The 24,424-nt window shown below is 42.7% G+C and overlaps 2 protein-coding genes across 2 annotated transcripts; both read left to right on the forward strand.

Moving 5' to 3' along the window:
• The first annotated feature begins 4,975 nt into the window (after window positions 1-4,975).
• On the forward strand, window positions 4,976-6,586 carry LOC133996718 (stonustoxin subunit beta-like). Its single transcript, XM_062436339.1, has 3 exons — window positions 4,976-5,461; window positions 5,883-5,929; window positions 6,066-6,586. The coding sequence occupies exons 1-3, from the start codon at window positions 5,169-5,171 to the stop codon at window positions 6,584-6,586; spliced, it is 861 nt and encodes a 286-aa protein (XP_062292323.1). The 5' UTR covers window positions 4,976-5,168.
• Window positions 6,587-9,698: 3,112 nt separating this feature from the next.
• On the forward strand, window positions 9,699-16,860 carry LOC133996719 (NLR family CARD domain-containing protein 3-like). Its single transcript, XM_062436341.1, has 8 exons — window positions 9,699-9,763; window positions 11,040-11,118; window positions 11,280-11,508; window positions 11,621-13,391; window positions 13,539-13,712; window positions 13,908-14,081; window positions 16,119-16,165; window positions 16,302-16,860. Exons 1-8 carry the CDS (start codon window positions 9,699-9,701, stop codon window positions 16,850-16,852), a joined length of 3,090 nt encoding a protein of 1,029 aa, XP_062292325.1. The 3' UTR covers window positions 16,853-16,860.
• The last annotated feature ends 7,564 nt before the right edge of the window (window positions 16,861-24,424 follow it).

The raw sequence follows: 24,424 nt of genomic DNA on the forward strand, positions 1-24,424 counted from the left end.
CAGCTGCAGTTTGATCCTAAATGTAGATGTTAAACCACTGAACCAACCAGAACATCAGAATCAAACTGACACTGTACCAATGAGGACATGAGAAGTTTCTAAACAGAAAAGTCAAAAACAGCCTTCGTCTGTGAAACAGGAAGTGAAGTTTGATGGCAAACTTTTTACCAACAGATTCACAGGACAGTGACTGGTCCAATATTATTCCTAAATATGAGACAAAATATCATCAAACTTCAGTTTCATTACTAAATATTTTCAATGTATTTGTTCTTGACGTCTTTGTTCCAAACAGGATTGACTGGCTTTAACCCAAATGTATTGAAAGCTTGTTATCTATGAGCCACTCTCTGACACTTTCTGATTCTTTACTAAGAGTTGTGAATTTCACTGACATCATTCCCAGATAGCAGTAATGCAGAATCATCACAGCAGCAGCTTGATGTCACAGCAGCTGTCGTTTCATTTATATACATGAGAAATAAAAGAGGATCAAATAGAAGCGTGCAGCATCCCACATGTAATATCCTGAGGTTCTGATAAAACCACTTCAACATCACACACTTCACTTCTTCCTGTAATGTAAGAAATAAACCATTTTACAGCAGTGTGTCCAAACACCTGCACTGTAACTATGACAACAGCACTGAATGATTGACTGTGTCAACGGCTTTCTGCAAGTCAGCATCATTTCCTCCATCAAGGTTTGACTCATAAAATCAAACTCATGAATAAGACAGGAGCCAGTAGAGTTTGCTGCTGTAAAGCCAGACTGAAGCTCATACAACAAACTGTGTCTGACTAAATACTCAACCTGCTCAAACACCTCAGACATGACACCTGCCTACTTTCTCACTTACACACACCTCAATGTCATGTTCATACTGGGAGCTGCCCAGTTCAACCAGTCTGATACAAGCAGACACTGAGCAGCTCCACTGCAGCAGCTGCAGGTTGTAGCTGCCTTGCTCCAGGGCACTTCAGCAGTGTACAGTGAGGGAGGGAGAGCTGTATGGAGGTTTGTTCAGAGCTGTTGGGACTAAACCAAACTGACTGATGAAGCCAAACACTGAGCTGAAAGCTACAAACAGACTGAGCTGTTGATTCTCAGTGGGATCAGCAGGACTAGTAAAGCTTTACCACTACAGGGACTCATCTGATTCTCTGTTCACATCCAAATATCACTTGATGGACCTTTAGCTTGTGTTTGTCTCTGTGTGGACAGAAATAATGTGAGCTCATTCTTCATGATTCCTCCACAGAGTGGACCAGGAGAGCTCAGAGGTTCCCAGTGGTCAGTCTGCCCAGCAGCATCAAACACACCTGGACTCCATATTTATGGTCTGTACATGTACAACAACTACTTTTACATCTATTGTGTTCACAATCATCTCCATGCTGCACTTTGTAGACCAGTGGATTGTCAGTGTGTCCAACATGGATCTGATGTTTGCTTCATGATGTTAGTTTGATTGTGTCATTCATATATTATTCTGTTCCAGCTGCTGGAGGAGAACATCGTCACTTTTGTGAAGAACGAGCTGAAGAAGATGCAGAAGGTTCTGAGTCCAGATGACCCAGAATGCTTAGAGAGTCAGAGGGAGGATGAGGAGGTGTCGGACGGTGAGGAGGAAGAGCAGAGGAGGAGCAGCAGAGACGCATTTCTGAAGATCACACTGCACTTCCTGAGGAGAATGAAGCAGGAGGAGCTGGCTGACTGTCTGCAGATCAGTAAGAGGATTTCTATAAAGATTTAACATGATGGAGAAATGAGACATTTACTGATGTCTCAAGAGATGGAAGAAAATATGTTTATATTCTTGTTTTGTTTGTTCATTCAGGAGCTCATGCTGCAGAGTGTCGACGTAAACTCAAGTCTAACCTGCAGAAGAAGTTCCAGTGTCTGTTTGAGGGGATCGCTAAAGCAGGAAACCCAACCCTTCTGAATCAGATCTACACACCGCTCTACATCACAGAGGGAGGGACTGCAGAGGTCAATGATGAACATGAGATCAGACAGATTGAAACAGCATCCAGGAAACCAGACAGACCAGAAACAACAATCAGACAAGAAGACATCTTTAAAGCCTCACCTGGAAGAGATGAACCAATCAGAACAGTGATGACAAAGGGAGTGGCTGGCATTGGAAAAACAGTCTTAACACAGAAGTTCACTCTGGACTGGGCTGAAGACAAAGCCAACCAGGACATACACTTCACATTTCCATTCACTTTCAGAGAGCTGAATGTGCTGAAAGAGAAAAAGTACAGCTTGGTGGAACTTGTTCATCACTTCTTTACTGAAACCAAAGAAGCAGGAATCTGCAGCTTTGAAGAGTTCCAGGTTGTGTTCATCTTTGACGGTCTGGATGAGTGTCGACTTCCTCTGGACTTCCACAACACTGAGATCCTGACTGATGTTACAGAGTCCACCTCAGTGGATGTGCTGCTGACAAACCTCATCAGGGGGAAACTGCTTCCCTCTGCTCGCCTCTGGATAACCACACGACCTGCAGCAGCCAATCAGATCCCTCCTGAGTGTGTCGCCATGGTGACAGAGGTCAGAGGGTTCACTGACCCACAGAAGGAGGAGTACTTCAGGAAGAGATTCAGAGATGAGGAGCAGGCCAGCACCATCATCTCCCACATCAAGACATCACGAAGCCTCCACATCATGTGCCACATCCCAGTCTTCTGCTGGATCACTGCTACAGTTCTGGAGGATGTGTTGAAAAGCAGAGAGGGAGGAGAGCTGCCCAAGACCCTGACTGAGATGTACATCCACTTCCTGGTTCTTCAGTCCAAACTGAAGAAGGTCAAGTATGATGGAGGAGCTGAGACAGATCCACACTGGAGTCCAGAGAGCAGGAAGATGATTGAGTCTCTGGGAAAACTGGCTTTTGAGCAGCTGCAGAAAGGCAACCTGATCTTCTATGAATCAGACCTGACAGAGTGTGGCATCCATATCAGAGCAGCCTCAGTGTGCTCAGGAGTGTTCACACAGGTCTTTAAAGAGGAGAGAGGGCTGTACCAGGATAAGGTGTTCTGCTTCGTCCATCTGAGCGTTCAGGAGTTTTTGGCTGCTCTTCATGTCCATCTGACATTCATCAAGTCTGGAGTCAATCTGCTGGCAGAAGAACAAACAACATCCCCCATCTATGAAAATGCAGAAGTATTTGCAGAGACACATCTCTACCAGAGTGCTGTGGACGAGACCCTAAAGAGTCCAAATGGACACCTGGACTTGTTCCTCCGCTTCCTCCTGGGTCTTTCACTGCAGACCAATCAGACTCTCCTACGAGGTCTGCTGACTCAGAAAGGAAGTAGCTCAAAGACCAATCAGAAAACAGTCAAGTACATCAAGGAGAAGATCAGTGAGAATGTGTCTGCAGAGAGAAGCATCAATCTGTTCCACTGTCTGAATGAACTGAATGATCGTTCTCTAGTGGAGCAGATCCAACAGTACCTGAGATCAGGAAGTCTCTCCACAGATAAACTGTCTCCTGCTCAGTGGTCAGCTCTGGTCTTCATCTTACTGTCATCAGAAAAAGATCTGGACGTGTTTGACCTGAAGAAATACTCTGCTTCAGAGGAGGCTCTTCTGAGGCTGCTGCCAGTGGTCAAAGCCTCCAACACAGTTCTGTAAGTACTCAGATAGTTATTGATTGATTGATTGATTGATTGATTGATTGATTGATTGATTGATTGATTGATTGATTGATTGATTGATTGATTGATTGAGAAGATATTCAAAGAGATTTTTTCCAGAGGTCAGAAAAATAAATGATTGATTAAATATTTTTCCAAATATATTCTCCAGGTTGAGTGACTGTAACCTCTCAGAGAGAAGCTGTGCAGCTCTGTCCTCAGTTCTCAGCTCCCAGTCCTCTAGTCTGAGAGATCTGGACCTGAGTATCAACAACCTGCAGGATTCAGGACTGAAGCAGCTTTCTGCTGGACTGGAGAGTCCACACTGTACACTGGAAACTCTCAGGTTTGATGAGTGATTTATATTACTGTATTACTATTTATTCTGATTCCTTTATTATTAACTGTCACATCTCCAGTTAGATTAGAACAGAACACCAAAGATTGTAGCTGCTGCTTGGCAGAGATTATATATCATCAAAGTAGATTCATTTCATTGTTCATTATTGTCTCTCCAGGCTGAATCACTGTAACCTCTCAGAGAGAAGCTGTGCAGCTCTGTCCTCAGTTCTCAGCTCCCAGTCCTCTAGTCTGAGAGATCTGGACCTGAGTAACAACAACCTGCAGGATTCAGGAGTGAAGCAGCTTTCTGCTGGACTGGAGAGTCCACACTGTACACTGGAAACTCTCAGGTCAGGATTCATCAACCTGTTCAACTGATCATCATTTAAACTGTGATTTATATGAGGAGATAAACACCTGGACATTTTCTCTACTCAGATTATCTTCAGCATGTGTTTAGACCCTGTGAATAACTTTCTATTAATATATATTTAATAGTTTTGTTGTGTCTCTGCTGTTGGAACCTGAAATACCAGAGAGGAGTTTTAAGATTCACAAACTGAATGAAGAACTGTGTAACTGGCCCAAAGTAAAACACACAGACAGTTATTCAGTGAACAGATGTTGGTAACAGTTGTAGTTTCTTTTAATCTCAGAGCAGTATCTGTGCTGGGATGATAGTGATTTTTACTCACCATGGTGATAAGACACTTCACCTCAGCTGTTATCTGGTTAACCACCATTTAATTCTTCTTCAGTTTCAAACAACATTAAAACTGGATGATCACTGAAACTGAATGAAGGAGTCAGAAATGTTTGTTTCTGTTATTTTTACTGTTATTTCCACAATGTTCAGTCCTTATTTGCCACATTAGTTGTGATTCCTGTTCTGTATTCAACTGTGAGCATCTGAGACAGAGTCATTTACCTCTGTGACGTGTTGGAGGTTTGATGTTCATACAAACTGTAGTCAGAGTCTGTCACCTGCAGCTCTTCATCTAATCAGCTCACTGTGGCTGCTTTTTATTTGACTATGATTTTATTTACATCTTTTTTAGCAGTGAAGAGTTAGCAGTCGCTAACATCATGTTGACTAAGGTTACAGGAAGCTGGAAGTACTTCACAATAAAAGCTTTACAGTGGTTGGCCATCTGAATTGAGAAGTAGTGACTGAAAGTATGAAGTTTAACTGTAAAGATGACAGAAACACATTGGTGATGACAGTAATAAACACAGGAGCTTCCAGTCCTGCAGTGATCTCAGATCATGTGACATGTGTGTTGTTGTGTGTGTTCAGTCTGTCAGGATGTCTGATCACAGAGGAAGGCTGTGCTTCTCTGGCCTCAGCTCTGAGCTCCAACCCCTCCCATCTGAGAGAGCTGGACCTGAGCTACAATCATCCAGGAGACTCAGGAGAGAAGCTTCTGTCTGCTGGACTGGAGGATCCACACTGGAGACTGGACACTCTCAGGTATGAACAGACAGGTGGACACTCTCAGGTACAGACAGGTGGACACTCTCAAGTATGGACAGACGGGTGGACACTCTCAGGTATAGACAGGTGGACACTCTCAGGTATGGACAGACAGGTGGACACTCTCAGGTATGGACAGAAAGATGGACACTCTCAGGTATGGACAGACAGATGGACACTCTCAGTTATGGACAGACAGGTGGACACTCTCAGGTATGGACAGACAGGTGGACACTCTCAGGTTTAGACAGACAGGTGGACACTCTCAGGTATGGACAGACAGGTGGACACTCTCAGGTATGGACAGACAGGTGGACACTCTCAGGTTTAGACAGGCAGGTGGACACTCTCAGGTTTAGACAGGCAGGTGGACATATATGATGTCATGTCCATGTTTGATGCTCTCTCCTCCTTTCAGCCTGCAGCCTGCTGGAGTCCGATGCTTGACACCAGGTCTGAGGAAGTGTAAGTGTGTTTTTATTTCATTCATCAAACTGTGACATCACTCATTCACATCCTGCTGAGGATGAAGATGATGTCATCATCAATCAGATGATAGATCAATAACTGCAGCTGTATTGTGTCTCGTTCTCTCCATCAGATGCCTGTGAACTGGAACTGGATCCAAACACAGTGCACAGATTCCTCAAACTGTCTGATAACAACAGGAAGGTGACACATGTGGAGGAGGATCAGTCATATCCTGATCATCCAGACAGATTTGATGTATGTCATCAGCTGCTGTGTAGAAATGTTCTGACTGGTCGCTGTTACTGGGAGGTCGAGTGGAAAGGATGGGTTTTTATATCAGTGAGTTACAGAAGAATCAGCAGGAAAGGAGGCAGTGCTGACTGTTGGTTTGGATTGAACGATCAGTCCTGGAGTCTGGTCTGCTCTGATGGTCGTTACTATGCCTGTCACATTAACAGAAAAACATCCATATCCTCCTCCTCCTCCTCTGTTTCTCACAGAGTAGCAGTGTATGTGGACTGTCCTGCTGGCACTGTGTCCTTCTACAGAGTCTCCTCTGACACACTGATCCACCTCCACACCTTCAACACCACATTCACTGAAACTCTGTATGCTGGGTTTAGAGTCTGCTCTGGCTCAGTCTCTCTGTAGGGGGGAGAGTCTCTCTTTGTCTGTAGGAGGGAGAGTCTCTCTGTGTCTCTGTAGGAGGGAGAGTCTCTCTGTGTCCTCTGTAGGAGGGAGAGTCTCTCTGTGTCCTCTGTAGGAGGGAGAGTCTCTCTGTGTCTCTGTAGGAGGGAGAGTCTCTCTGTGTCTCTGTAGGAGGGAGAGTCTCTCTGTGTCTCTGTAGGAGGGAGAGTCTCTCTGTGTCTCTGTAGACAGTCTGCAGATGGTTCAGTCTGAACAGGATCACACACAGCTGATATTTGGTACCAACATCATTTTTCATTTATTAAATCATCATCATTTTAGTCATCCAGAGAATCATGTTACTGTAATTATAATGTAGTTTGTCTAATAAATCCTTTGTAGTCCAGAATGAAAGGACTGACAGTAGGAACAGTTAGTGTGTTGTTATGTTTTATGTTAATGTTAATGTGGAGGTTTACAGTCTGAACTACATTAAAGTCTCTGCTGCTCATCTGAACCTGAGAGCAGAGAAGCGTTGGCTGTAGTCATGTGACATGTTGACCAATCACAGATCATTCTTTGTTCCTTCAGAGTCTCTGATTGGTTGTTGAGATGAGATGATGTCACTCTGTGTCTTATTGTACAATAAAAACTGTTTCATCTTCAACCAAAACAGTTTTATGTTTTATTTCATCTTTGTGTTAATAATTAATTATTAATAAGATGATCAGTAATCAATAACAGCTAATCAGTGACAGAAACATGTAAATGTGTGCATCTCTGTGACCTTTGACCCTCAGCAGGATTAAAACAGATTTAAAGTTTTATTTATAGCTGCTGGAAAAAACTTTATTAATAACAAAGATAAGTGACAGCAGACACTAATATTATACATAAATATTATTATAAATATTTATCATAGACTGTATATAAAATGGACATAACATCCGTGATGTCACCCATTGGTTTGTGGACTGCTGCTCAGAGGCAAATAGTATCGGATCTGAGCAGCGCCATCTTGAACATTTCAGGTGCATGCTGGGAAAAATAAAAACACGGATTCTACTTATATGGGCATCAGGAGGAGCATGAGGCAGAGCGGGGGAGGTGCATGAGGAGGAGCGGGCGAGGAGCATGAGGCGGAGCAGCGGAGGGGCATGAGTCGGAGCGGGGGAGGGGCATGAGGCGCCTTCCTGAACCTGTGAACCAATCAACCTGTCAATCACCACGTAGCCACGCCATAATGCATACCCTGCTTTATTATGAGCTTGTTGTATCACATGGTTTACAGCCAAGTTGATCCAAGCTGCTGAGTGATGTTGTTGGTCAGAGATACTAACAGCAGCTGATGATGCTGAGCTGATCTTTAGCTCATTAGATGTTCAGTTGGCTCCATCTAGTGGGCAGATAGTAGAACTACATCATGTGATATCTGACACTGACTGGGTTTCTGCTACAGGTTAGACTGGTTTTGACGTCACTGATGTTTTTTAGATGTGGACTCTGAAGTTATGAGGATGTGACAGCGTCCTCAGATCAAATGCACACAGACAGCAGGACTGACGAAGGAGAATGAGCAGCTTCTTCTCCCCTGATGTTTCTCTACACATGAAGGTGGAAAGTGTCTGTAAGTTGACCTGAAGCGACTTCAGCAGGTGAGAATCCTACCAGAGAAATCTGTAGATATCTGATGAACCATCTGTTTGATCACATTGTGTTGAATCACTGTTTGACTGGACAGTAGAAATGTTTCTGGATGATGATTGTCTGATTCACTAGATTTATTTAATCCTTCAGGTTTTACAGAAGTTTTTGATTGTTGATGAATTGTTTCTTGATGAGTTAAAGGAGAGCAGTTTAAGAATGATTTCCTTGTTTTACTGTTAGTGGTTCTCAGGTTGAACCAACAGCACTTTGATTGTAATCTGAGATCATATCAACAGTGAAAAATGTAGGGAGTGTCAGAACTGGTCAGACAGGTTGAATCAATCCGGCTGCTGTCCATCTTCCAACACTGAGACAGACTTGGTTTGACTGAAAGCTCTTTTACAGTCCATGTTGTGAACTGTCCCAGAGGCTGCAGAGTCCTCAGATGGACCTGCTCAGTGTGTCTGATGGGAAGAGCTGCTGCTTCTCTGTTTTCTACAGTATTTGTGACATGTTAGAGAGACGAATGAGAACTAATGTGTCCTGTGATGAAACCTTGTTGTAGTGAGTGAGTGCAGCTCTCCCAGCAGCTGTTTCTCTGCTATGGATCAGTGTGAGGACAGAGAGGAGGGAGTCCCTCCCTCTAAAAGCTCTCTGTGTGGGGAACATGACAGCCAGACCAAAGCTCAGAGGTGAGATGAGGATCTCTAACTGTCCATCACTGTTCTCCACTCACATCACTCCACCATCATTATTCACACTCAAAGCTCTGTGTGTGTTGTGTTGAAGGACAAAGAAGCAGCTCAGACCAGACTCGGCTGGACCTGAACCTGAACCTGAACCTGAACCCAGCTGTATGTCCATGAAGAGTGACTTTTCCATGGAGGAACCTTTACATTTTAAATCTGGACAACCAGCTGATGGAAGGTAAGAATGTAAAGCTGCAAAGACTGAGCAGACAGTTCTTCAAGTACCCATTCATCTGTGATCGCTGTAATAACTGTGATAATGGAGGTTTTCTTTAGGTAATTGATACTGATACAAATAATTGGTATTGTTTAAACCAAACTATTGACCAAGAAGATTTGTTCGAGTTTTAACACTAATTCTGACTTTCCTGCTCTGTGTGGTTTCAGGAGACACAGAGGGGGAAGTCAGGAATGTGTCTCTCCGATAAGTTCTGATGTCCGAAGGAGACACTAAGATCTGTCTTATGTTACTTTTATGTAGTTCTTGTCACTTCGTGTTGCCCCATGGAATGTTAATGGATCTTTGTTTGTGCAAGAGAGAGACTATGTCAGTCTCTATATCAAACCTGGTCCAGTTTACTCATCTGAGGGTCAAAGGTGACTCTGACCAGATGATGTTCTGATCCGTACTGATGCTGTTCGCTGTGTAAATAAGTCAGTATAAAGTGCCGGAGTACTTCAGGTAACTGGAGGTTCTTCTTCTCAGTGTCTGGTCTGGACCTGAACCCAGCTGTGTGTCCATGAAGAGTGACCGGTCCATGGATAAACCTATAGATTTTAAACATGAACAACCAGCTGATAGAAGGTAAGAATGTAAAGCTGCAAAGACTGAACAGACTTTCCTCCTGCTGATCAGATGTAAGCTGTAACTGACAGTAAACGTTATGCTAGAAATGAACTGGTTTATATGACGTGTTGTCCGACCTCATCAGTGAAAAGCCGGCCGTGATAGAGAGGAGACGTGATAATCATTTAAATATGGAGATAACACATCACATGTTCAAACAGTGACTGGTCCAATAATATTCCTAAATATGAGACAAAATATCATCAAACTTCAGTTTCATTACAAAAGATTTTCAATGTATTTGTTCTTGACGTCTTTGTTCCAAACAGGATTGACTGGCTTTAACCCAAATGTATTGAAAGCTTGTTATCTATGAGCCACTCTGACACTTTCTGATTCTTTACTAAGAGTTGTGAATTTCACTGACATCATTCCCAGATAGCAGTAATGCAGAATCATCACAGCAGCAGCTTGATGTCACAGCAGCTGTCGTATTATTTATATACATAAGAAATAAAAGAGGATAAAATAGAAGCGTGCAGCATCCCACATGTAATATCCTGAGGTTCTGATAAAACCACTTCAACATCACACACTTTACTTCTTCCTGTAATGTAAGAAATAAACCATTTTACAGCAGTGTGTCCAAACACCTGCACTGTAACTATGACAACAGCACTGAATGATTGACTGTGTCAACAGCTTTCTGCAAGTCAGCATCATTTCCTCCATCAAGGTTTGACTCATAAAATCAAACTCATGAATAAGACAGGAGCCAGTAGAGTTTGCTGCTGTAAAGCCAGACTGAAGCTCATACAACAAACTGTGTCTGACTAAATACTCAACCTGCTCAAACACCTCAGACATGACACCTGCCTACTTTCTCACTTACACACACCTCAATGTCATGTTCATACTGGGAGCTGCCCAGTTCAACCAGTCTGATACAAGCAGACACTGAGCAGCTCCACTGCAGCAGCTGCAGGTTGTAGCTGCCTTGCTCCAGGGCACTTCAGCAGTGTACAGTGAGGGAGGGAGAGCTGTATGGAGGTTTGTTCAGAGCTGTTGGGACTAAACCAAACTGACTGATGAAGCCAAACACTGAGCTGAAAGCTACAAACAGACTGAGCTGTTGATTCTCAGTGGGATCAGCAGGACTAGTAAAGCTTTACCACTACAGGGACTCATCTGATTCTCTGTTCACATCCAAATGTCACTTGATGGACCTTTAGCTTGTGTTTGTCTCTGTGTGGACAGACATAATGGGAGCTCATTCTTCATGATTCCTCCACAGAGTGGACCAGGAGAGCTCAGAGGTTCCCAGTGGTCAGTCTGCCCAGCAGCATCAAACACACCTGGACTCCATATTTATGGTCTGTACATGTACAACAACTACTTTTACATCTATTGTGTTCACAATCATCTCCATGCTGCACTTTCTAGACCAGTGGATTGTCAGTGTGTCCAACATGGATCTGATGTTTGCTTCATGATGTTAGTTTGATTGTGTCGTTCATATATTATTCTGTTCCAGCTGCTGGAGGAGAACATCGTCACTTTTGTGAAGAACGAGCTGAAGAAGATGCAGAAGGTTCTGAGTCCAGATGACCCAGAATGCTTAGAGAGTCAGAGGGAGGATGAGGAGGTGTCGGACGGTGAGGAGGAAGAGCAGAGGAGGAGCAGCAGAGACGCATTTCTGAAGATCACACTGCACTTCCTGAGGAGAATGAAGCAGGAGGAGCTGGCTGACTGTCTGCAGATCAGTAAGAGGATTTCTATAAAGATTTAACATGATGGATAAATGAGACATTTACTGATGTCTTAAGAGATGGAGGAAAATATGTTTATAATGTTTTTCTGTGTTTGTTCATTCAGGAAGTCCTGCTGCAAAGTGTCGACGTAAACTCAAGTCTAACCTGCAGAAGAAGTTCCAGTGTGTGTTTGAGGGGATCGCTAAAGCAGGAAACCCAACCCTTCTGAATCAGATCTACACACCGCTCTACATCACAGAGGGAGGGACTGCAGAGGTCAATGATGAACATGAGATCAGACAGATTGAAACAGCATCCAGGAAACCAGACAGACCAGAAACATCAATCAGACAAGAAGACATCTTTAAAGCCTCACCTGGAAGAGATGAACCAATCAGAACAGTGATGACAAAGGGAGTGGCTGGCATTGGGAAAACAGTCTTAACACAGAAGTTCACTCTGGACTGGGCTGAAGACAAAGCCAACCAGGACATACACTTCACATTTCCATTCACTTTCAGAGAGCTGAATGTGCTGAAAGAGAAAAAGTACAGCTTGGTGGAACTTGTTCATCACTTCTTTACTGAAACCAAAGAAGCAGGAATCTGCAGGTTTGAAGAGTTCCAGGTTGTGTTCATCTTTGACGGTCTGGATGAGTGTCGACTTCCTCTGGACTTCCAACACACTGAGATCCTGACTGATGTTACAGAGTCCACCTCAGTGGATGTGCTGCTGACAAACCTCATCAGGGGGAAACTGCTTCCCTCTGCTCGCCTCTGGATAACCACACGACCTGCAGCAGCCAATCAGATCCCTCCTGAGTGTGTCTGCATCGTGACAGAGGTCAGAGGGTTCACTGACCCACAGAAGGAGGAGTACTTCAGGAAGAGATTCAGAGATGAGGAGCAGGCCAGCACCATCATCTCCCACATCAAGACCTCACGAAGCCTCCACATCATGTGCCACATCCCAGTCTTCTGCTGGATCACTGCTACAGTTTTGGAGGATGTGTTGAAAAGCAGAGAGGGAGGAGAGCTGCCCAAGACCCTGACTGAGATGTACATCCACTTCCTGGTGCTTCAGTCCAAACTGAAGAACATCAAGTATGATGGAAGAGCTGAGACAGATCCACATTGGAGTCCAGAGAGCAGGAAGATGATTAAGTCTCTGGGAAAACTGGCTTTTGAGCAGCTGCAGAAAGGCAACCTGATCTTCTATGAATCAGACCTGACAGAGTGTGGCATCCATATCAGAGCAGCCTCAGTGTGCTCAGGAGTGTTCACACAGGTCTTTAAAGAGGAAAGAGGGCTGTACCAGGACAAGGTGTTCTGCTTCGTCCATCTGAGCGTTCAGGAGTTTCTGGCTGCTCTTCATGTCCATCTGACATTCATCAAGTCTGGAGTCAATCTGCTGGCAGAACAACAAACAACATCTCAGATACGTTTCTACCAGAGAGCTGTGGACGAGGCCTTAAAGAGTCCAAATGGACACCTGGACTTGTTCCTCCGCTTCCTCCTGGGTCTTTCACTGCAGACCAATCAGACTCTCCTACGAGGTCTGCTGACACAGACAGGAAGTAGCTCACAGACCAATCAGGAAACAGTTGCGTACATCAAGAAGAAGATCAGTGAGAATGTGTCTGCAGAGAGAAGCATCAATCTGTTCCACTGTCTGAATGAACTGAATGATCGTTCTCTAGTGGAGGAGATCCAACAGTACCTGAGATCAGGAATTCTCTCCACAGATAAACTGTCTCCTGCTCAGTGGTCAGCTCTGGTCTTCATCTTACTGTCATCAGGAAAAGATCTGGATGTGTTTGACCTGAAGAAATACTCTGCTTCAGAGGAGGCTCTTCTGAGGCTGCTGCCAGTGGTCAAAGCCTCCAACAAAGCTCTGTAGGTACACATATAGTTATTGATTGATTGATTGATTGATTGATTGATTGATTGATTGATTGATTGATTGATTTTAAAGACATTCATTTTCAAAAGGCCAAAAAAAATTAATTATTAATTTCATGTTTTTCTATATGTATTCTCCAGACTGACTGACTCTAACCTCTCAGAGAGAAGCTGTGCAGCTCTGTCCTCAGTTCTCAGCTCCCAGTCCTCTAGTCTGAGAGATCTGGACCTGAGTAACAACAACCTGCAGGATTCAGGAGTGAAGCAGCTTTCTGCTGGACTGGAGAGTCCACACTGTGGACTGGAAACTCTCAGGTTTGATGAGTGATTTATATTACTGTATTACTATTTATTCTGATTACTTTATTATTAACTGTCACATCTCCAGCTGGTTTAGAACAGAACACCAAAGATTGTAGCTGGTGCTTGGCAGAGATTATATATCATCACAGTTTAGATTTATTTCAATGGAAATATTATTTGTCTTCTTGTTCATTATTGTCTCTTCAGGCTGACTGACTGTAACCTCTCAGAGAGAAGCTGTGCAGCTCTGTCCTCAGTTCTCAGCTCCCAGTCCTCTAGTCTGAGAGATCTGGACCTGAGTAACAACAACCTGCAGGATTCAGGAGTGAAGCAGCTTTCTGCTGGACTGGAGAGTCCACACTGTACACTGGAAACTCTCAGGTCAGGATTCATCAACCTGTTCAACTGATCATCATTTAAACTGTGATTTATATGAGGAGATAAACACCTGGACATTTTCTCTACTCAGATTATCTTCAGCATGTGTTTAGACCCTGTGAATAACTTTCTATTAATATATATTTATTAGTTTTGTTGTGTCTCTGCTGTTGGAACCTGAAATACCAGAGAGGAGTTTTAAGATTCACAAACTGAATGAAGAACTGTGTAACTGGCCCAAAGTAAAACACACAGACAGTTATTCAGTGAACAGATGTTGGTAACAGTTGTAGATTCTTTTAATCTCAGAGCAGTATCTGTGCTGGGATGATAGTGATTTTTACTCACCATGGTGATATGACACTTCACCTCAGCTGTTATCTGGTTAACCACCATTTAATTCTTCTTCAGTTTCAAACAACATTAAAACTGGATGATCACTGAAACTGAATGAAGGAGTCAGAAATGTTTGTTTCTGTTATTTTTACTGTTATTTCCACAATGTTCAGTCCTTTATTTGCCACATTAGTTGTGATTCCTGTTATGTATTCAACTGTGAGCATCTGAGACGGAGTCATTTACCTCTGTGACGTGTTGGAGGTTTGATGTTCATACAAACTGTAGTCAGAGTCTGTTACCTGCAGCTCTTCATCTAATCAGCTCACTGTGGCTGCTTTTTAAAGAGTATTATTTTATTTACATATATTTTTAGCAGTGAAGAGTTAGCAGTCGCTAGCATCACGTTGACTAAGGTTACAGGAAGCTGGAAGAACTTCACAATAAAAACTTTACAGTGGTTGGCCATCTGAATCGAGAAGTAGTGACTGAAAGTATGAAGTTTAACTGTAAAGATGACAGAAACACATTGGTGATGGCAGTAATAAACACAGGAGCTTCCAGTCCTGCAGTGATCTCAGATCATGTGACATGTGTGTTGTTTTGTGTGTTCAGTCTGTCAGGATGTCTGATCACAGAGGAAGGCTGTGTTTCTCTGGCCTCAGCTCTGAGCTCCAACCCCTCCCATCTGAGAGAGCTGGACCTGAGCTACAATCATCCAGGAGACTCAGGAGAGAAGCTTCTGTCTGCTGGACTAAAGGATGCACACTGGAGACTGGACACTCTCAGGTATGGACAGACAGGTGGGCACTCTCAGGTATGGACAGACAGGAGGACACTCTCAGGAATGGACAGGTGGACACTCTCAGGTATGGACAGACAGGAGGACACTCTCAGGTATGGACAGACAGATGGACATTCTCAGGTATGGACAGACAGGTGGACACTCTCAGATATGGACAGACAGATGGACATTCTCAGGTATGGACAGACAGGTGGACACTCTCAGGTATGGACAGACAGATGGACACTCTCGGGTATGGACAGATGGACACTCTCAGGTATGTACAGACAGATGGACACTCTCAGGTATGGACAGACAGGTGGACACTCTCAGGTATGGACAGACAGGTGGACACTCTCAGGTATGGGCAGACAGGTGGACACTCTCAGGTATGGACAGGTGGACACTCAGGTATGGACAGACAGGAGGACACTCTCAGGTATGGACAGACAGATGGACATTCTCAGGTATGGACAGACAGGTGGACACTCTCAGATATGGACAGACAGATGGACATTCTCAGGTATGGACAGACAGGTGGACACTCTCAGGTATGGACAGACAGATGGACATTCTCAGGTATGGACAGACAGGTGGACACTCTCGGGTATGGACAGATGGACACTCTCAGGTATGTACAGACAGATGGACACTCTCAGGTATGGACAGACAGGTGGACACTCTCAGGTATGGACAGAAAGATGGACACTCTCAGGTATGGACAGACAGATGGACACTCTCAGTTATGGACAGACAGGTGGACACTCTCAGGTATGGACAGACAGGTGGACACTCTCAGGTTTAGACAGACAGGTGGACACTCTCAGGTATGGACAGACAGGTGGACACTCTCAGGTATGGACAGACAGGTGGACATATATGATGTCATGTCCATGTTTGATGCTCTCTCCTCCTTTCAGCCTGCAGCCTGCTGGAGTCCGATGCTTGACACCAGGTCTGAGGAAGTGTAAGTGTGTTTTTATTTCATTCATCAAACTGTGACATCACTCATTCACATCCTGCTGAGGATGAAGATGATGTCATCATCAATCAGATGATAGATCAATAACTGCAGCTGTATTGTGTCTCGTTCTCTCCATCAGATGCCTGTGAACTGGAACTGGATTCAAACACAATGAACAGAGAACTCAAACTGTCTGATAACAACAGGAAGGTGACATATGTGAAGGAGGATCAGTCATATCCTGATCATCCAGACAGATTTGACTACAGGCCTCAACTGCTGTGTAGAAATGTTCTGACTGGTCGCTGTTACTGGGAGGTCGAGTGGAGAGGAAACGTTGATATATCAGTGAGTTACAGAAGAATCAGCAGGAAAGGAGACAGTACTAACTGTTGGTTTGGATGGAACGATCAATCCTGGAGACTGAGCTGCTCTGATGGTCGTTACTCTGTACGTCACAATAAGAGAGAAACACCCATCTCCTCGTCCTCCTCCTCCTCCTCCTCCTCCTCCTCCTCCTCTGTCTCTAACAGAGTAGCAGTGTATGTGGACTGTCCTGCTGGCACTCTGTCCTTCTACAGAGTCTCCTCTGACACACTGATCCACCTCCACACATTCAACACCACATTCACTGAACCTCTGTGTGCTGGGTTTGGGTTCTGGACATCTGGTTCCTCAGTCTCTCTGTAGGAGGGAGAGTCTCTCTGTGTCCTCTGTAGGAGGGAGAGTCTCTCTGTGTCTCTGTAGGAGGGAGAGTCTCTCTGTGTCCTCTGTAGGAGGGAGAGTCTCTCTGTGTCTCTGTAGGAGGGAGAGTCTCTCTGTGTCCTCTGTAGGAGGGAGAGTCTCTCTGTGTCCTCTGTAGGAAGGAGAGTCTCTCTGTGTCCTCTGTAGGAGGGAGAGTCTCTCTGTGTCTCTGTAGACAGTCTGCAGATGGTTCAGTCTGAACAGGATCACACACAGCTGATATTTGGTACCAACATCATTTTTCATTTATTAAATCATCATCATTTTAGTCATCCAGAGAATCATGTTACTGTAATTATAATGTAGTTTGTCTAATAAATCCTTTGTAGTCCAGAATGAAAGGACTGACAGTAGGAACAGTTAGTGTGTTGTTATGTTTTATGTTAATGTTAATGTGGAGGTTTACAGTCTGAACTACATTAAAGTCTCTGCTGCTCATCTGAACCTGAGAGCAGAGAAGCGTTGGCTGTAGTCATGTGACATGTTGACCAATCACAGATCCTTCTTTGTTCCTTCAGAGTCTCTGATTGGTTGTTGAGATGAGATGATGTCACTCTGTGTCTTATTGTACAATAAAAACTGTTTCATCTTCAACCAAAACAGTTTTATGTTTTATTTCATCTTTGTGTTAATAATTAATTATTAATAAGAATTTAAGAATGATCAATTGTTATTAATTTAGGGAACAAAAGGGAAATAATCAAACAGTTAAATTATAAAGGTGAAGAAGTGACTCCGATATTTTGATCAGCCGCATATCACAATAAAATAAAATTACATTACACATTAAATTAAATGTAAAAATAAATAAATAAATAAAACAATTAAATTAAATTAAATTAAATAAAACAAAACAAAACAAAACAAAACAAAACAAAACAAAACAAAACAAAACAAAATAAAATAAAACTGATACAAACAGGAAGTGATTTAATGACCAGCAGAGTAAACAGTTCCCACTGAGAAACTGTCTGGGGGAAACAACAGCTCTGCTCATCAATAACAGCTGATCAATAACAGCTGATCAGTAATCAATAACAGCTGATCAGTGATCAACAACAGCTGATCAATAACAGCTGATCAGTAATCAATAACAGCTATCAATGATCAATAACAGCTGATCAGTGATTAATAACAGCTGATCAATGATCAATAACAGCTGATCAATAATCAATAACAGCTGATCAATAATCAATAGCAGCTGATCAGTAACAGAAACATGTAAATGTGTGCAGCTTAGTGACCTTTGACCCTCAGCAGGATCAATAACCAGGAGGGGAGCTCCGGTCGTCTGCAATGAGGCCAACGCTGAAGTAACTTAAAACTGCATTCTATCAAAAGGCCACCAGGGGGCGACGTAAACAGTCCATGGTAAAAACCCATAGACTGTTTACCCTAATGCAGTGGTTCTCAAAGTGGGGTCCGGGGACCCCCGGGGGTCCTTGAAACAGTTTGCTACAGGTCAAGTTAGGCCAAAATGCAATGAAATGATTCTGTTTGAAACTATTGAGGTATCAACATAACATGTTCTTGTAATAAAATGTTCCAATGTATTTGACAGAACAGATATTAAGCCTATATGATGTAAGTTGTAAGCCTAAATTTGTGTTGTGATTAAGAGGGGGTCCTTGCAAAATATTTTGCGCCATTAGGGGTCCCCGACCCCATTAAGTTTGAGAACCCCTGCCCTAATGCATACCCTGCTCTATCGTCACATATAAAATCAGGGAGGCCAAAATGTCCCAAATGAACATCATACTGCATTGAAGAAGGCTTTAAACTAGTGATTGAGACCATAAACACATTTTGAAAACGTTTACTGAGGTTAGAAATCAAGTGAGAAGTTGGTGAATTCTCCATTGACTTGTATAGAGACGGAAGTCCTTTTGACACCAAAACGGTCGCCCCCTGGTGGCCTTTTGATAGAATGCAGTTTAAGTTACTTCCTGGTTGGCCTCATTTCAGAGGACCGGAACTCCCCTCCTGGTTATTGATCATGAATCAGTTTATTGATCATGAATCAGGTTATTGATCATGAATCATGTTATTGATCATGTATCAGTTTATTGATCATGAATCAGGTTATTGATCATGAATCATGTTATTGATCATGTATCAGTTTATTGATCATGAATCAGGTTATTGATCATGAATCATGTTATTGATCATGAATTAGCTTATTGATCATGAATCAACTTATTGATCATGAATCAACTTATTGATCATGAATCACCTTATTGATCATGAATCAGGTTATTGACCATGAATAAGGTTATTGACCATGAATCAGCTTATTGATCATGAATCAGCTTATTGATCATGAATCAGGTTATTGACCATGAATAAGGTTATTGACCATGAATCAGCTTATTGATCATGAATCAGCTTATTGACCATGAATTAGGTTATTGACCATGAATCAGTTTATTGATCATGAATCAGCTTATTGATCATGAATCAGTTTATTGATCCTGAATCAGGTTATTGACCATGAATCAGCTTATTGATCATGAATCAGTTTATTGATCATGAATTAGGTTATTGACCATGAATCAGCTTATTGATCTTGAATCAGGTTATTGATCCTGAATCAGTTTATAAACCAGCAGAAAAAGTTCAGTCCTGAATTAAATAATTAATTAATAACTGATAATAACTCAGAAACCTTTAGACTTTATTAATAATGAAGGTGAGACTCAGAGACACACACACACACACACACACACATACACACACGTGTGTGTGTGTGTTAACCCTAACCTCAGCAGGCTGACCCTGACCCTAACCCAACCAAGTCCTGAGTAAATATACATGAACATACTTATCAGAAGGGAGAAAACATTTCTTTATTAAAAATACTTGTTTTTATTGGTCTCATGTAATATTCTAATTGGGTTTTCATTAGATGTAAACAATAATCATCCAGATGTAAACACATAAAGGTTTGAAATATTTCACTTTGTGTAATGAATCTATAGTTTATCAGTTTCACTTTTTACATTGAATTACAGACATAAATAAACTTTTCTACAATATTTCTAATTTATTGAGATGCACCTGTATATAAAATCTAGTAAAAATAAAACTTTTAAAAGAAGTGAAAAGTTTTATCTTCATTATTTATTATTCTTCTTTATTATTCTGTTTTTATTTGTCTCATTGAATATTGTTTTATGATTATTGTCTGTTGTTGTTTTTATGTTTCAGCCACAGTGACATTATACTGACAGTAAAGGAAGAATAAATATTAATATTTATACTTCCTTCAACAATATAATTATATATAATATAATATAATATAATATAATAATTGAGTTTATTATTCTATAGATGATAATGTGCATTTATTGTAATTGAAAAGGTGAATTTATATTAAAGTTATATTTGTTTTAAATGATTAATTAATTTTATTATTTAGACAGTAAAAGAGAGAATGTCAGTTTTACATTAAATAGTGAATCACAGTGTTTTATTTTATTTTCAGTGTGAAATCTTTATTAAATCTTTATTAAATCTTTTCTCTGTTCTGCGCTGCACAGTCTGTCCAGCAGGGGGCGCCGATACGTTTCTCTTTAAGCTGAAACACACTGAAGGATCCTCACTGAGATTATTTTTATCATTTTATTCTTTTCTGTTTTTCTTCAACATGTTTTTACAATTAAACCATCAAATATTAACATTAATCCAGTTTCATGTTTGTCTGATTCTTTTATTATTATAAGTTTTAATTCATATAAAATGAGTAAATTAAATGAATGAATTGAAGGTTTACAGATGATTTATGTGTTAATGAAAAATAATCAGAAACTAAAATAAACTTACAAACATTCTTAAACTGTTTTCTGACATTTTATAAACCAAACAAGCAAATAATCAGCTGATTGATGGATAATGAAAGAATTAGTTGCAGCTGTGTTTTTTTCCTCCTGGAGGATCCAGAGTTCCCAGACCAGACTCTGAGAGGGTGGCCTCCTTGTGACTTGGTGTTTTGGGGCTGCTGACCTGGACTGGGGATATTGTCGGGCAGTGGAAGGAACACAAAGAACATGTCCTCGGAGGTAGACCTGGATGATCCAGGGGATCTTCATTCATATCCCTGGCAGAGGTCTCTGAGGGGGGGGAGGGGGCGGGGGGATTCACCCTGAGATGCTGAAGGATCTGGACATTGTGGGGCTTTCATGGAGGTCAGGGACCCATGGACTGGCAGACTGGAGGCTCCAACTATCAGGGATCACACTACTCAGCCTCCAGGAGAAGCTGATGGGGGGATTGCTGTGTCTTCTTCAAGGTGAGGGTAAGATGCAGCGTGAGATTGACAGGTGGATGGGTGCAGCATCAGCAGTGATGCAGGTGGATGGGTGCAGCATCAGGTGGATAGGTGCAGCAGCAGCAGTGATGCAGGTGGATGGGTGCAGCATCAGGTGGATAGGTGCAGCAGCGGCAGTGATGCAGGTGGATGGGTGCAGCAGCGGCAGTGATGCAGGTGGATGGGTGCAGCAGCGGCAGTGATGCAGGTGGATGGGTGCAGCATCAGCAGTGATGCAGGTGGATAGGTGCAGCATCGGCAGTGATGCAGGTGGATGGGTGCAGCATCGGCAGTGATGCAGGTGGATGGTTGCAGCATCGGCAGTGATGCAGGTGGATGGGTGCAGCAGCGGCAGTGATGCAGGTGGATGGGTGCAGCATCAGCAGTGATGCAGGTGGATGGGTGCAGCAGCGGCAGTGATGCAGGTGGATGGGTGCAGCAGCGGCAGTGATGCAGGTGGATGGGTGCAGCAGCAGCAGCAGTGATGACCGTCCTGGTGGAGAAAGAGCTGAGCCTGAAGGTGAAGCTCTCAGTTTAACAGTCAGTCTACGTCCCAACCCTCATTCATTCATTTTTAATAATTCATTACTTAAAAAATACCTCCAGACTTCTTCATTATATTTATTAAGAACATCTGATGATGAAATCTTAAAAGAGTTTAAAAATGTTCACACTTTGCTGTCAGATTAAGTTCAGTCTGGATTATTTACATGTTGAATTTATTCATTAACCACTGATACAACATGTTTAAATATAATATAATCTATAAACTACAGACATCCAAAACAAACCCAACATGAAAAGAGTTTTATAGATGATGATAATCTATGTAACCTATAATCCTTTAATTATGTACTTTATATTCATGTAGAACATTTCAAACTTGATAACAGCTGAAAGTCTCTCCTCTCTGTCCCCTCATCGGTCTCACCACGTCTCCATCATCACCTCCGCCTCCCAATAAGCTCGGGTCCATCGCTATGGCAACTGGTTGCCACGGGCGACGAGACACAGCCAGGCAGCGCCAGGCAGCATCCTCCTCAGCTGTTGTCGAAGGCAGAGAGAGAAAGAGAGAGAGAGAGAGAAAAAGAGAGAAAGAAGGCGCGGCGCCGAAGATAAAACCAAACTGAATAAATAAGAAACGTCCAATCAGACGGCTGGATTCTGCCTGCGGTGTTTCTGCTTTTTTTCCTTCTGAGAGGAAAGGAGAAGATGAGAGGATGAGAGGATGAGAGGAGGGTGACAACTTGTTCTGGTGAGAAAGTGTCTCAGCTGCTGTGAATGCAGGTGAGTCCAAACTTATTTATTTCTATGTGATGAGTGACGGCTGTGTACTGGTGTCTACTGGTGTCTACTGGTGTCTACTGGTGTCTACTGGTGTCTACTGGTGTCTACTGGTGTCTACTGGTGTGTACTGGTGTCTACTGGTGTCTACTGGTGTCTACTGGTGTCTACTGGTGTCTACCAATAACTGATAATATTAATGTGATATTACACATTCATCCTGTGAGTCTGCACAGATGTTTTCAAAGTCTGTTAATCAATATATTTTAGGTTTAATGTCATTAAAACAGCAACAGAGCATCAGGTGCAGCAGTGGGGGGTTGTTGGGTGGTGGTTGGGGGGGGGGGGGGGGTCAGGACCCTGCAGAGAATCACAAAATCAAAATCTGAGGCGTCACGAGACGATCGAAAGGAGGCAAAACATTTGACGTGTTTAAAATTTGCATTTAAATGCAGCAGAGCTCCATCGGCCCTGCTATAGCACTGATATTACCCCCCCCCCCCCCCCCCCCCCCCCACACACACACACATACACACACACACACACACACACACACACACACGCTTAATTTTATGATCGTAACATTTTCGTATTTATTCTTATTCAACATGCTGAAAAATGGCAGCATCCACTTTTCTTTTTCTTCTTTTATTATATTGTTTAATAATCATATTCTTTAAATAATGAAGTTCTTCATATTTCAGCTTTATATTAATATTCTGAGTCTCTGCTGGAATAAAAACTCCTTATTTATCTTCTACTGGCTTTATGCAGCCGCTCAGTTCAGCCTCTGACTGAAACAGGCCGTTTGAGCTCCTGTCTCTTTAAGGCCCCCCGATGATGATGATGATGATGATGATGATGATGATGATGATGATGATGATGATGATGATGATTGTTTCATTGCAGACACACAAAAACACTATATTTATTTTCTATATTTATTTTCTATATTTATTTTCTAGATTTATATTCGTGACGCAGCAGCAGGGAAAAAAAGAAAAAAAACTTGTCATATTTTATTGAATTTAAAAAGAATCTGTAAAATAAACAACAGTAAATGTCGATGAACTGATCAGCTGATTAACAGTCGGTGTCGTTAAACCACATTTTATTTTAGTTTAAATTATCTTCTGATTTAAAGACGTGTGAATCTGTGAAAGTGTATTTGGGCCTAAAAGCTTCAGGTGATGTTGTAGTTACACAGTTGGACCACATTGTGATAAACAATAATTAACAATAATAGTAATAAAAAATAATATTAATAATAATGATCAATGTATGTTAGTTTGCATGTTCTTCCCGTGCCTGCGTGGGTTCTCCGGGTTCTCCAGGTTCTCTGGGTTCTCTGGGTTCTCTGGGTTCTCTGGGTTCTCCAGGTTCCCCAGGTTCTCCGGGTTCTCTGGGTTCTCCGGGTTCTCTGGGTTCTCTGGGTTCTCCAGGTTCCCCAGGTTCTCCGGGTTCTCCGGGTTCTCTTGGTTCTCTGGGTTCCTCCCACAGACCAAGAACATGCAGGTTCGGTTCATTGCAGAATCTAAATTGCCCGTAGGTGATAATGATTGTCTATGTGATCTATGTGAGCCTCTCGACCAATAACAGCAGGGATTGGCTGAACCCCGCCTCCTCTCGACCAATGACAGCAGGGATTGGCTGAACCCCGCCACCTCTCGACCAATGACAGCAGGGATTGGCTGAACCCCGCGTCCTCTCGACAAATGACAGCAGGGATTGGCTGAACCCCGCCTCCTCTCGACCAATGACAGCAGGGATTGGCTAAACCCCGCCACCTCTCAACCAATGACAGCAGGGATTGGCTGAACCCCGCCTCCTCTCGACCAATGACAGCAGGGATTGGCTGAACCCCGCCTCCTCAACCAATGACCGCAGGGATTGGCTGAACCCCGCCTCCTCTCGACCAATAACAGCAG

Source organism: Scomber scombrus, chromosome 16, assembly GCF_963691925.1.
Source record: "Scomber scombrus chromosome 16, fScoSco1.1, whole genome shotgun sequence".
NCBI lineage: Eukaryota > Metazoa > Chordata > Actinopteri > Scombriformes > Scombridae > Scomber > Scomber scombrus.

Bases quoted from the DNA above. Each gene is read 5' to 3' on its own strand.
- LOC133996718 (XM_062436339.1), top strand. From the start codon at position 5,169: ATGAAGTTTAACTGTAAAGATGACAGAAACACATTGGTGATGACAGTA. The intron at 5,462-5,882 runs GTATGAACAGAC...TCCTCCTTTCAG, and splicing joins TGGAGACTGGACACTCTCAG to CCTGCAGCCTGCTGGAGTCC. The intron at 5,930-6,065 runs GTAAGTGTGTTT...TCTCTCCATCAG, and splicing joins GACACCAGGTCTGAGGAAGT to ATGCCTGTGAACTGGAACTG.
- LOC133996719 (XM_062436341.1), top strand. From the start codon at position 9,699: ATGAAGAGTGACCGGTCCATGGATAAACCTATAGATTTTAAACATGAA. The intron at 14,082-16,118 runs GTCAGGATTCAT...TCCTCCTTTCAG, and splicing joins TGTACACTGGAAACTCTCAG to CCTGCAGCCTGCTGGAGTCC. The intron at 16,166-16,301 runs GTAAGTGTGTTT...TCTCTCCATCAG, and splicing joins GACACCAGGTCTGAGGAAGT to ATGCCTGTGAACTGGAACTG.